This window comes from Centruroides vittatus, unplaced genomic scaffold, assembly GCF_030686945.1.
Source record: "Centruroides vittatus isolate TY-2023 unplaced genomic scaffold, ASM3068694v2 scaffold_2342, whole genome shotgun sequence".
NCBI classification, from domain to species: domain Eukaryota; kingdom Metazoa; phylum Arthropoda; class Arachnida; order Scorpiones; family Buthidae; genus Centruroides; species Centruroides vittatus.
The window spans coordinates 534,234-549,263 of NW_027122688.1; the positions used below are offsets into that span (position 1 = coordinate 534,234).

The 15,030-nt window shown below is 29.4% G+C and overlaps 2 protein-coding genes across 2 annotated transcripts in view; both read right to left on the reverse strand.

The window, feature by feature from the left end:
- The window catches only part of LOC136987492 (LDL receptor repeat-containing protein egg-1-like), a 117,827-nt gene that overhangs the window by 82,489 nt on the left and 20,308 nt on the right, over positions 1 to 15,030 (reverse strand). The window lies entirely within an intron of this gene.
- LOC136987493 (uncharacterized) lies at positions 8,467 to 9,705 on the reverse strand. The gene has a single exon (XM_067285226.1). The coding sequence runs from the start codon at positions 9,703 to 9,705 to the stop codon at positions 8,467 to 8,469; it is 1,239 nt and encodes a 412-aa protein (XP_067141327.1).

Here is a 15,030-nt window from a genome sequence, read left to right on the forward strand (position 1 = left end):
CACTATGAAAAATTTCTGTCAAGTTGATATAAATAGCTTTCATTCATGTGATCGTCCTGTCATCAGGAAGTATGTTTAAAATTTAATGTTTGTGTACAAACTAAAAAATTCTAACTAATGTCATCGTTTAAAATTTAATGTTTCTGTACAAATTAGTGAATTGTAAAAAATTTCATAAAAAAAAACAGAATAATTTTCAGCTTATGAAACTTGTACAATAAATAAGTATTTCTTCGAAAGAAGTCAATATACACGAATAAATAATAATTATTTAATAATGCTTTTATCCATTTTAAGTTGATATTGTAAAAATTAAGCCATTTAACCTGTGTGGCTTTTATAATTTAGAGTTTCCGAGTATTTTACTGTGAAATTCAATTTAGTAAACAGAAACAAAGTTAGGCTACTAAGTATAAACAGCACAATACAATAATTTATATGTAAGTTGAGTGTAAATACAGAAAAAAACGAATTATATCAAAGATGGAAACAAACAAGCTTACATCCCCAGAACAGAGCTTATAATTCGTTTTCATTTTCAGTCTGTTCCTACTTCGATGTTTTATGTTAGTAAAAAGTCAATGTTTTAAGATGTTCTTAGTGAAGAAACATAAAAGTATCGAAATATAACATTCACACACTCAGAAATATTCATGTATGTTGACATTAGAAATTTCAAACGAATTATAGAATGTCTTCGATAGACATATCGAGTGATTGTCTGTTTCTTCTGTCTTATTTTGGGTTTCTACGTGAAAATAAGATATCTTTTATAACTATTGATAATATAAACATTTTGTTTTTTTATATATTACCTTTAATTACAGCTGCAAACTCTAACACATGGAGCATGTGAGAAAGTATTATTGTATAGATTATTACATTTTTATGAATACACCTGAGGCCCATGACAATATATATTTACCTACTTTAAGTGTAAATATTTTATTTAGAATCATTTTAAATGTTATTACATCAAATTATGAAATTGAATGTTCCAAGTATAAGAGTAAGAGGGAGGAGAAAGAAGCCATGCGCAGGAAAAAAATGTGTTTTTATCTAAATTATAATTAAATTTACTTATATTTACGAGAAATATCGACAATTTTCTTCTGGAAAAATGTATCTTGATAAAATTAATTATCTATATGAGTGAAACTTTCAATAATACATTAGTTACTATGACTGACGTTTCTTTCTTACCCTTTCTGTAGTATGTCTTGTGTATTAAACATAGTTTCCTAGATTATAGCATAATAATGTGTAAAAAAACGAAAATTCTGTTAACTTATAAACGCAGATACAATCACATAACAAGCGTACTCTATCTTCTGTATATTTAAAGTCTGAATTTTTCTAAATAAACCTGTTTAATCTGTAATTTATTTGACAGAAAAAATTGTTTATGGCCACATTTCATATATGTAATATTTTTTTCGTGATATTATTTCAAATATCGGAAAAAATATACATTTGTAATATGGACATACATCACAATTTTTATTTCTGAATATCATATTTCAATACTTTTATCTTTCTTCACTAAGAACAAAGTACTTTTATTTTAAAAAATTATCTTTTTACCAACGTAAAACAGTGGAAGTGGGAACTGGGCTGAAAATGACAATGAGTATATGAGCTCTGTTCGAGGGATGTCAGCTTATTTGTCCCATCTTTGATATAATTCGTTTTTTCTGTATTTACACTCAATTTCCTAAAAATTATTCTATTGTCCTGTTTATAATTAATAGCTTGTCTTTGTTTATGTTTACTAAATGGAATTTCACAGTAAAATATTCGGGAACTAAATTATAAAAGCCAAACAAATTAAATAGCTTAATTTTTACAATATCCACTAAAAATGGATAAAAGCATTATTACATATTTATTATTTATTCGTGCATATCGACTTCTTTCGAAGAAATAATCATTTATTGTAAAGTTTTTATAAGCTGAATATTATTCTGTTGTCTTTGATGAAATTTGTTACAATTTACTAATTTTTACAGAAACATTAAATTTTAAACGATGACATTAGTTAAAATTTATTAATATGTACACGAATATTTAACTTTAGACATATTTCTTGGTATTTCTTGGTGATCACGTGACCGAAAGCTATTTTTATCTTGGCGGGAGTTTTCTCACAGTGATCTTTCTTATATCTAATTTGCATATTAGTAATAGTACATTACTAATCTTTATTTAACAGATTTAGCTATTATATATTATTTAAATTTGACTGGATTAGTAAAATAATTATATAAAGTTTTCAGTGTTTTGCTTTTAGAAAAGCTTCAAAACCACGTGACATAACAGTCATCTGATGTTTCGCTGAAGAATTTTTTGGATGAATCAGTTGGCAGCAGAATATTGTAGAGTGTGGTTTGATGTTTCTGTGTTTCTGGTTTTTTTCGAAGTTCACTGCGATAAATTTTTATTACGTGGATCTAAACATTTTGCGTTGATTTTAAGGGATAAAAGGGGAAATTTTACTCTGAATTCATAACTTGTTTTTCAGAATATGCTACTGTACAAAAAGAAAAGTTGAAAATTATTTATTTTCGACAATTAGCGAGAACTGATCTTTGTTTGGATATAAATGAAGACATGTATTATAGGTTTACTGATTTATTTCGGCATATAATTATCTAGTTCTAATTTCGAAACATTTATGGTTTATAGTGTTTATAAGCGTGTCATTTAGACATGTCTACCAATTTAGTGCTAAAACGCAGAACTACGTCAAAGAAGAATAAAAAGTTTAATTAGCAAGTAGTCCCTTTATTAGCAAATTTATTTGTTAGTAGATTTTTTTACATTTAAAGTGTAATTAGATGAAACTAAATGGATGTTAACATAGAAAGTAAAATATGGCAAAACTAATAGATAAAACTATTATTACATATTACTCGATCAGAAAAATTTTTATTTGAAGAATTTTGTTTTAATAATTATAGCCTAGGGTTTATGTCAAAAATATTTTTCAGTTATATTTGTAATTACAGTTACAAATTATGTAAAATTCAGCTTGATATAATAATATATCATTCGAATTGTAATAGCGCTTAAATATTTATAGGATTAATTGAAGTTTTCGAATTTTGTTTTAGGAAACCGAGGAAGGCAAGAGTATCGACATTTGTATAATGAACTGAATTTAAGTAAATTAGATGACTTTGTATGTTCGATGTAGTTTTATATAATATTACAATATACGAACTTTCGATTTTGTAAATTGTATTATTCTAAAAAATAAAGTTTTTCGTTATTCTCCTACTTAATGATGTATTTATAATGTTTCTGAACTAAATAATACTTATTAAATTGAAATCCAAGCTTTACGAAGTACTATGAATATTAGAGAAGACCGTTTTACTATAAATTTCTACGTCTAATGTTGATTTTACAAAAAGTATGTCAGACAAGGACCGTTAGACTAATGACGTAGGCTGTTTACATTTTCGGGTTGTATCGGTGCTCTCGCAATAGCGTCATTTACAGAAGTTACACCTATTTTTTTCTGACGCGAGCCAATTAGGAATATTAATATTTTTAACCAGTCAGATGACAGCGGGAAATTTAAATTCGATTTATGTCGATAGATGTCCCTCTAAGATTTCATATTTATTTTAATTTTTTTTATTGTAATTTCTCGTGAACTAAAGGATATTCCAAAACAAAGTTAGAGAACCCAACTCCTTTTGAAAATTCTACTTCTCGAAATGTTTCAGGTATTTTATAAGATTTTTTTACGAGTATAGTCGTCCCTCACCACTGCCACTCGATCGCCTTGGACGACTATTCTCGTCCCTCACTGTTAAGAGGTTAATAATTATACACGATTTAATGCATTTTTTAACCGAAAAAATTGCCGAATTATTTACTGTTTAATCGCATCATAAAAATATAAGCGTTATATTGATAATGCAGAAATTATTTCCTCGTAATAAAGTAATGAGAAATATTAGTTTAAATACTTATTATTTGATTTTATTTAAGAATAACAGAGATGAAAGTCAAATCAACTGTCTCGCTTGGCAAGCGTTTATAGGCAAGACGATTTACTTTAAAAATGCATGTTTAACCGCGACATCCAAACCGTACAGTTATTTGTTTATTGATTTCCATCACTACAGATAAAAAATTGTTGACGAGATTTTTGTTTGTCCGACAAACAAAGCGTGTATCGGGTTTATATTCCACAAAAATGGAAGATATCAAAAAGCTTATTATTTGTTAAATGTACTTGCAAAGGCAACGCTCGCTCAAAGAAAAGCTTTGTTAAAAGTATCGCCCGATGAGATAAAAGTCATATGCGAAGTTTGCGATAATACGCTGCAAAGCCAATTACCGGTAAACATTAATAAATTTAAAAAATATAAAGGATGTATACGAAAACTCGCAAATAAAAAATAGGTCTCCAAGCAAAAAAGTAGATTTTGATAAACAAATCATGAGGAATTCTAGGCGCATTTTTAGTTTTAATAATATCGTTAGCTAAAAAAATTTTTGGATTATAAAAAAATGGCTCAACGAATGGCATTAGTATCTCTTTAATTAGTACCTACATATCAATTACAAAACGCGGAAATACGATTATACGATAACATCCAACATATATTAAAACCAAGTACTTTATCGGATAATTTGAATGTTAAACTATTAAGTCAACTAGTTTTGAGATTTAAGCAAACTATTCATGCACCAAAAGAACCGATTCGAGTCTCGTTAGTATCGCAACAGGTCAAAGAATCTCAACCATCGTTGAAATAAAAAAAAACTATTGACTATCGAATTTCAAATATCAATTACTGTCTCACTGCCATATCAAAAATATGTTCTGCATATCATTCAATTACTAAAACAGTATCAATATGATTGGAACGAAAAAGGAGAATTATCGGCAAATAATGAATAACTAATAAATTCTCAAATAGCATATTTGATGTCTCACCTTATACGAAATCGAAAATCTACTATCGTACCTGTCGGATTTAACGAATTTTATCAAGCGATTATTAAATCTAATATTCCTAGCGAATGGATAGAAAATCAGGCACTATCGAGAGATTAAGTATAAAAGAATCGCTTGTACTTCGTTTTCGAACACATTCGATTTCACTGCCTTTGATAGGATAAATTAGTAGTGTAAGAAAAAAGAGAGTTTATTCGTCTACGAAAATTTCTAAACGGATTGTTTCATCTGAAAAAAAGCACATTTCATGAAAAGATTGTTAAGCTTTATTTATTATACTCCATTCCATCCAGCATCGTTTGTTGGCGTAACGGGACTAATAAAAGCAGCAAAGCTGCCTAGAAAAACCGTCGAACAATGGCTGTCGACTCAAGATACATATACGTTACATAAACCCGTACGAATAAATTAAACGCGTAGTAAAACTAAAGCTTTATATCAGGGAGAACTACTCCAGTCGGATGTTATAAATGTTCAACAATTTTCGAAAGACAATAATGGAATAAATTATTTATTAACAACTATCGATGTGTTTTCTAAATATGCGTATGTAATTCCAGTAAAAGACAAAACATCCGAAACGATAAAAACAGCATTTCAAAAAATATTTAGAAAACTAATACCTAGGTTGATACATACCGATAAAGAGAAGGAGTTTATTAATTCTGTAATTAAAAATTTGTTTAAAAACATCAAATAAATTATTATAATACTCATTCTGAAACGAAAGCGTCGGTCGTAAAACGATTTAATAAAACTTTAAAAAATAAAATTTATCGTCTTATTACTTATCGAAATTCTAATAAATATATCCATAAATTAAATGATTTGGTAAAAGCGTATAATAATATTAATCATCCAGGTAGAGGAATGTCTCCGGTTGAAGTAAAACGTAAACACCACTTACAGATTTTTAATCTATTTTATGGTGAAAGGAAAGTGAAAATTAAATATAAATATAAAATTAATGATAAAGTTAGAATCTCTAAGAAACGTAAACCGTTTTCTAGAAAATATTTGCGCGATTGGAGTAAGGAAATTTACATTATAAAAGAAGACATCCTACAGTTCTTTCTACTTATATGTTGAAAGATTGTAACAACCAGACGATTACAAGTCGATTTTATAAAGAAAAACTGCAAAAAATCAAAAATGGATAGGTTTTGTGTTACGCTTATCAGTACAGCAAGTAAGGAATATTTTCCGAAAAAAACACAAAATCGTCCTTCACATCGAAAATTAATCCACCGATAAATTTAACCGGATCATGGGAAGTGGCTTTGTCTCAGATAATAATACCTCGTTCGTGGTTTAATATAACTAGCGAAAATAATTTCTAAAGAGGTGAGGTTGATTAGAGTAAAAACCGAAGATTTGACTACTCAAATAAGTTTATATCCTAATACCCTATTCACACTGTACATTTTAAGCCAGCTTAAGGTATGAAATATAAACGGAACTGACTTAACGTTAAACCGCTTTAACTACCAACAACCGGCTCGGCTTAAATCGCTTTCTCAAAGACGCTTAAGTCGCTTCAAGCTTTCCACGAGGTCCGCCACAAGTTCAAAAATAATGGCGGAAGCAGATGTACAGTACAAATATTCGAACAAAGCGAGAAAAAACGTTCAGAAAATTGGTCGGAGGAGGAAATAGCGATTTTAATTGAAATATGGCGGGAAAAGATCGACGATTTACATCGAGCAAAACGAAATAAAAGTATATACGAAGCAATGGCGGCAGAAATTCGTCTTCGGCGGCCAACGTCTAGAGCCAGAACGTGGTCCGAAGTAAGGACGAAAATTAAAAATTTAACTGCCAAATACAGGTAAGTTAAGATTGTGAAAATACGTCATCGTTAAATTAATTATCATTTATTATTTAAATAAAAATTTTTTAAACAGTTAAATTTCGAAAGTTGATAGTAAATGACGAAAATCATATTTCTTGTTACTCGTACGGTAATCGTAAATGATGTAAACATCAAATTAATAACTATTATTAAATTTTAAAAAAATTAATCCTTCCTACTTGAAACAATGAAATTTTCTTTTTATTTTAACTAGAGAAGAAGTAACGAAGATTGGGCATTCGGGAGGCAGCCCATCTACCTGGCAATATTTCCAGGTAGTTAATTTAATTATAGGTCATCAGCCAGCCCAGAATGTATCGTTAATGGAAGAGAGTTGTGGCAGTATGATACAATGTTTACCATCACTTGAATTTGATACAGGTAAACTATCATTATATGTATCCTATTAGCCTATATCAAGGTCTATTACTTAACCATCAAAAATATTTATTATTATAACTTAACTTCTCATAATACTTGATCACTTTTAAATATAACACAACATTCTGGAATTTATTATTAAAACTGTACATGTGTACCTTTATTACCATTTGGTATCTATAACTGCAAGAATTATGGAATACCAGTTAAGTTCAAAAGTTGTCAGAATACATTTGTTTGGATAGACATTGTAAAATATTTAAGTGTGTTCACAAACTCCATTTTACATATATTTTGTATAATTAAGCATTTAAGTCCTGGTGATTTTTCTTGTGGTTGTTACTAAACATGTAATCATTTACTCTAATAAATTAATGTTTTCATATAATTTACATCCTTTATTATGTGTATTTAAATAAATTAGTGTATATTGTTAAATAATTGTGCTTGTATCTTTTAGATAACAACAAAAATTCCAATGAATTAATAGATGATATACCGGTACCAGAAGCGCTTGAACCCGAAATAAGGGTGACAAGGTCGAAGAGAAAGAAACGGCCACTGGAACGACAAATAAATGAGTTAATAAGCGAAATTAAACGTAGTGATGCTGTTTCTGAGGAATTGGAAAAGAAATCAATAAAAATTGCAGAGGAAGGACTGCAACTACAGAGAGAAAGTATAGAATTGGAAAAAGAATTATTATCCATAATAAAAATGTCTTAATTAATTTGAAATAAAAATCATTTTTATTGTATGTGATCATTTATTTTCCTCAATTGAAAATACATCTTTGATGATTGCGGGAGGACTGCAGTTATAAAGACATTAAAACTTGAATCTGTATTAAAATCTATGAATAATAATTAATGAAATTAAAAGTAAAAACAATAATTGTATTAACTATATAAATATTTATTTTCCTGACTTTATAAATGAATAAAACTACAAACACTAGACAAATTTTCAGTCAAAGTAATTTATTTCAGCTTAATGTTAGAGTATATATTATTTTATAACAGTCCTGATTTTCAAGAGCTTGTTTAATTAACAGCAGTTACAAGGAGTTTAACACTCAAATTATGAGGACTGTTCATATAAACATTAATTAATAGAACAAACAGATATTAAATAATTATAAAATTCTAACTATTAGCAATGTCAAAATTTAAAGTAGAACTATATTCTAGTGAACTTCTGAGTATTATCCTGTAATAAATCTTGTTTTGAGAACTTAATTTAAAATCTTATAATCTTAATCTTCATCCCTAAAACTTCTTGCAATAGCATTTCTAATTGAAATAGCTTTGGTGTTGTTTATCCCTATAACACAAATTCTCTCTGATGAACTATCAGACTGATTTATTTCATTAAGCCATGTTTTCTCTATTGGATCATCCCTCTTCTCACACAAATTATGTAATATACAACAAGTTTTAATTATTCGTTTTGATATATCAATCCTATTATCCATTCGTTTAGAAAGTCTTCGAAATCTTGCTTTTAATCTTCCAAAGGCATTTTCTACTACTCGTCGAGCTCTAGACAATCTAAAATTGAATGTTTTTTCCATTTCATCCTCTGTTTTACTTGGAAATGGTTTCATTAAGGTTGGCTGTAAAGGAAAAGCAGAGTCACCAATAATTAAAGGTGGCACAACTTCTCCACCAATTCTTTCCCCTAATTCTAAGGAGTTTATATTTTGTAGGCATGTCAAAAGAGAGTTAGAATTTTTAAAAATATGTGCATCATTATTTCTTCCAGGAGATCCTACATTTATATATGTAAACATATATTTGGCATCCGAAACAGCAAGGAGGACCACAGAATACCATCCTTTATAGTTGTAATAGTCAATGCAGTCTTTTTTTGGTGGTGAAATAGGAATGTGTGTTCCATCAATTGATCCAAAGCATTGTGGAAAATTCCAAATCTCGTAAAAATCACGAATTTTTAAGTCAATTTCATTTTTAGTCTGTGGAAACTGAATAGCAGTAGACATTAAATTATTTATAACTGCATTGCAGAAGTCTATGACAATTTTACAAACGGTGGATTTTCCCACACCAAATAGATGTGAAAAAGTCCTATATTCAGACGATGATGCCAATGTATATAGAGCAATTGCTACTCTTTTTTCTGTAGAAATACATCGTCTCAAGTGAGTGTTATTTCTTTTCATTTTCGGCAATGCAGCACATAAGAAATTAAACGTTTCTCTAGAAACTCTAAAGTTTTCACGCCAACTTACTTCGTCCATTGCAGGAACACACTCTTCCCACCATTGCTGATTTCTTGGGATCTTCCAAATTCGATCACTAGGAAGCGTAGAGCAAATCATGGCTACAGTACACGCCTTTTCTTTTGCTCGTCGTCGCCATTTCAATGCTTTTGTTCGTGTCAAACGATACTCTTCTCTGTTAGCATGTATACGCAGCTTCAGTACAAGCAGTTTAAATAATAATAATAATTTAACTTTCTGTCGAGAATCCATTATCATAACAATTCTGTCACTAAAGTGATAACATTGAGAAAATCGTGCTGCCAACGACAACGATAATGACATCACTGATAATAAATGTTAATAATTCCTAACTAATGTCTTATGTATTTTAAATAATTATTTATATTTTAAATTACTAAGTATAAATTAATTTATGATGGTTTATGAAAAATAAGCAAAAGTTAGATTTTATTTAAAATGTAATATTGAGTACACCCACTTGAGGGCTAAGCGAATAATTCGCTTTAATTACCTAGTGTGAACAAGTAGTTAATCTTGTTTTCGACAATGCGACTTAACTTAATTCTGCTTAAGTCTTAATCCCGCTTAAAATGTACAGTGTGAATAGGGTATAAGGGAGAGAACAAATCAAGTAATATATTCGAAACTATCACAAATAATTTAAAAGAATTAGAGAAGGATCATGTTATGAAATTTTCTTATAACAAAAAATAAGGCATGGTGACAATTCATGTTGCTCAAGATTGTGAATTACAGATAACTCAAGATGTCCTACATTGCTTTCTGAACTAAGTATAGAGTATCTAAATCAATTTATTATAAGAAAAAAAGCCGAACAAAGGATTTAATATATTTCATCTTTTCAAGATTTTAATAAAGAATTTATCACATTAATCGAAAAACATAGATACATAGAAAAAGCAAAAATCGAAAATGTAAAAATTTTATACATATATCGATTGGATTATACGGACAAAAAGGATTTCTTAAATCATTTCAGACAATCAGTTTTAAATAGCTCCCCGATAAAAAGTTATTAGTGAAAGTTCCACGAGAATCTTCCGTAAAGTTTAATAGTCAATTAAAAGATATAACAGGATTCGATCAATTAGAATATCCCGAAGGAGAATTTACAGGCAAACTACTTCAAACAACCTTTAATCTGCAGTAAAATTAATTGTTCACTCTAACGTTTTCGGTTAGCTTTACTAACTGTCTTCAGGATTGACAAAAATCCGTTATTTCGAAAAGTACGTTTGAAAACTCTGTACAATTTAGAATGCTTTTAAACTTTCTGGCTGTGCAATCTCAGATCATTCTTTCACAGCTGCATACTGCCTGCTCTCCAAGCGGAAGGGATTCGATACGCTTCTCTAAAATTAATGCTTTGCCCTTTTTCATTGTACTTGCCAATACAACACGCCTCCGTATATTTAAGTTTTCTTATATTTGCTACTTTCTGTACAATTTTCGCATCGTCCGAGTTGATAGACACCTCGTCTTGATTTGCTATCGCATAGTTGGCTAACGCCATAACTGGTTGCCTGCATCTTACATTTTTTTTATGTTCTTCTATTCTTACTGCCATTGATCTCTTCGTGGCTCCTATATAATACATCTCCGTATTCCGCCTTTTATCCTGCACTGGTATTCTGTAAACCCCTGGAATTTTTATTCTCTCTATGGGCGCTTTGTCGTTCCGTAGCAACTGAAATACAGTAAGGTTCTTCCTGTATGCTATTTTTTATTCTTCTCTATTCCTATTTTTATATATATGTTGCTTAATTGAGCTCTATACTCTATTGTGGTAAATTATCCCTTTTCTTTACGCTCGTTATTACCTTTCTCTATTTCTTGCATCAACCGTTTTATTTTGCTACTCTTTATTCCTATACTTTCTGCTATTTTCTTAATGTACTCTACCTCCCTTCTTGTGTCTTGCATCCTGCTACAATGCATGTAAGCTCTTCTGAGCAGTGCTCTGAAAGCTGCCAACTTGTAGTTCGTCGGGTCATGGGAAGTTCATGGTATCATCTCTGGAATATACGATGGTTTACGATACACCTTACTAGCCTTAAGCCACATATGTAGAAGAATAGGAATGGAAAAGATTTTAAAAAATAGCATACAGGAGGAACCTTACTGTATTTCAGTTTCTACGGAACGACAAAGCGCCCATAGACAGAATGAAAATTCCAGGAGTTTACAGAATACCAGTGCAGGATAAAAGGCAGAATGCGGAGCTGTATTATATAGGGGCCACGAAGAGACCGCTGGCAGTAAAAATAGAGAAACATAAAAAAATGTAAGATGCAGGCAACCAGTTACGGCGTCAGCCAACTATGCGATAGCAAATCAAGACGAGGTGTCTATCAACTCGGACGATGCGAAAATTGTACAGAAAGTAGCAAATATAAGGAAACTTAAATATACGGAGGCGTGGTGTATTGGCAAGTACAACGAAAAAGGGCAAAGCATTAATTTTAGAGAAGCGTATCGAATCCCTTCCGCTTGGAGAGCAGCCAGTATGCAGCTGTAAAAAAATGATCTGAGATTGCGCAGCTGGAAAGTTTAAAAGAATTCTAAATTGTACAGAGTTTTTCGAACGTATTTTTCGAAATAACGGTTGTTTGTCAATCCTGAAGACGGTTAGTAAAGCTAACCGAAAACGTTAGAGTAAAGAATTAATTTTACTGCAGAGTAAAGGTTGTTTGAAGTAGTTTGTTTGTAGTAATGCAGTGTACATAGTAATAGAGAATTTACAGAGACTTATCCTTTAGAATTAAGCGCCGGAATAACAGAAATATTTGTATATTTTAATATAATAGAATCTAATTACGTAGGCGATACTTCGGCTCCACTATTTCGAGTAATTCAAGTTATGGTTGAAAAAAATTAAGAAATCGTTAAAATTTATAATACTCGACTATTTTTCCCACTCCCAACGAATTATATTCAGACTGTATCTATAGATATATGCACTTCAACAAGTGAAAACGTCATATTCACTTCGGGAAAACGCTTTTGATATTATGTTTTTGACGAAAAAGTATATAAAACCGATTTCATTAAAGAGTTAGTTATATAATAAAATAAAACTTAATATACAGGACTGTATAAGTTATTATAGTTCGCAGACAGAAGGATTTAATTATTTCGATTCTATATTTTCATACACTCTTTATGTTACTCCTCAATGGGGAAGAGGACCATACTTTAAAAGTCAGCCGATTCAAAGAAAATATGGATTTTTCGGAAATATCTGTCGAGTAACCATACCTACATTAATCTTATTTCAAAATTAAATAATAATTTTTTACCCAACAAAAAATGTTTTAATAATGATTTAACTAGCAGCCACGTAAGTTCGAAAGATTACGATTTAGCTTGTCTTGTGTGGAAAGCTTTTAATTGTAAAAAATTTTCTGATTATGTGTGATTATATTAATTTGTCGATACAGTTTTGGTTGCAGATATTTTTACAAATTTTTGTAATTCATCATTAAAATATTACGATCTGGATCCGGTTAATTTTTTTAACTTCCCTTAATCTTACATTTATTGCCATATTAATTTCCTTTTCTATGATCGCCTGGGTTTTGTGAGACGCCCTCTGGTGGTTTTTTTGTCACATATTTTTTGAAATTTTAAAAAAATTTCAAATAATTTAAGTTCTGCAATCTTTTCGTACTGCGAAAAATGCAAAAAATGACGTTTTATTGCGTGCCGAGTTTACTCTGACAAAATTCGAAAAAGTGCTGGCTTCTAACAAGCTTAAATATTACTTCTCTTCGAATATATAAAACTTATTTATATATAAGAGTATAAAAGTTATGTACAAAACATTAAAAATATTCATTCTTTTAAGAAAATATTTTTTTTTTTAAATTTATGTATATATAGAAAGCAAAACTTAAATATCTCTTATATATAAAACTTTAAAAATATCGATAATCTTATAGTAAAAAAAATTTATAATATAATATATTACTTTCGAATATCGATTCTCCTAAACATATAAATATATTAAAAGATATAAATTTTATTATATCTATATAAATCGGAAATTTATTGCAAAAACGCTTGTTCAAATCGCGCTGAAAGGTATATGCGAAGGGGCACCTAAAATGGGTGTAGTTTTGATGACTATAAGAACTTTTGGAATACTATCGCAAATTCGTTTTTTTCTGAATCTTTGGTAACCCCATTGTTGCGTGGAAGCCTCCACGCGACAATGGGAATAGCAAAAAATCGGCAAAAAAACGACTTCGCAATAATCGCTATTGTCGATCGCAACCATCGCGAGCACTTTTTGCGCTATCAATTCCTTTTTTCCAACAGTTTTATTATTTCAAAAAAAGATCAATTCTTGCCTGATTTTGAAACAAGATATCGCAATTTATGATTAAACTCAGTGAGGTCTTAATATACTCTGCATGAAATCACGTTGTCCGCACAAAAAATAACAGCGATGAAAGAACTTCTGAAAATTAATATCTATAATACAAATTGTGCTAATTAAACAGCCTTTTCTTGCAAAAAATCTCATTTAAACATCATTGCAAATGCATTTTTATGATTATATTTCGAAAATATTTTTAGTTATAAATAGATAAATTTGCGTATTCGACATCATGTCGTGAATTGCCGAATTTTTGATGGTCCACACATTAGTTTTTGGTTGCTTCATTTCATACACAAAAGACAATTTTATCTATACTATCAACAAAAAATTTCGATAAATTAAATAAAATTTTAAGCGATGTCTATTTTTATATTAAATGATCGAGTTATGCCTAACACATGACTATATAACATTCATAATTATAAATAAAATTTATGTAAAAACATAAATAAAATATCTGTTAAATTGTAAACACAACATTCATATAAGTAAAACACAATAAACATTTGTCAATTGATCGATTTACAAGTAAAAAAAAACATATTAAAATAGTGTCATATACAATTAACGTTTTTTAACTTTCGTGATAAAAAAGTAAAGCAAAAGCTATTGAAAAATTTTTTGACAGTAGTACAAAATTTCTACTGACATCACTTGAATAACATATATTTTGCCAATTCACAAACAAACCTGATGGCGATCTGTGAAACATTAGTTAAATTACAGCGAGTTAAAATTTAATATGTTTATTTTTTGCGTTTTAGATATCAAATTATATTAAATTCGACAAAAATAAAGCACTTGTGTCAATAAAAAATATTTTACACTGTTTAAAAGTAAAAAATATAAAGAAAACAGAAATAAAAATAATTTTTTGAAGCAAAGCCAAAATTTTACGATTTGAATATAAAAAATTAAATCTGTTATATGCCGCATGATTAAAAAAAAGTGGAATAATCACGTGAATAAAAAAGTCAGTGATATAAATTCACTGTTTGAATTGTATGCAAGATTCCATCATATATATAAACGTTTGAAGCTATTACATTTCTTAAGTAAATAAATATATTTTGGTAGTAACAAAAATAGTCTGTACTTTAATAAAATATTTAGTTTCACTACACACACAGAATAAGTTCAATAGATTTCGTTTTACAACGATATAATTA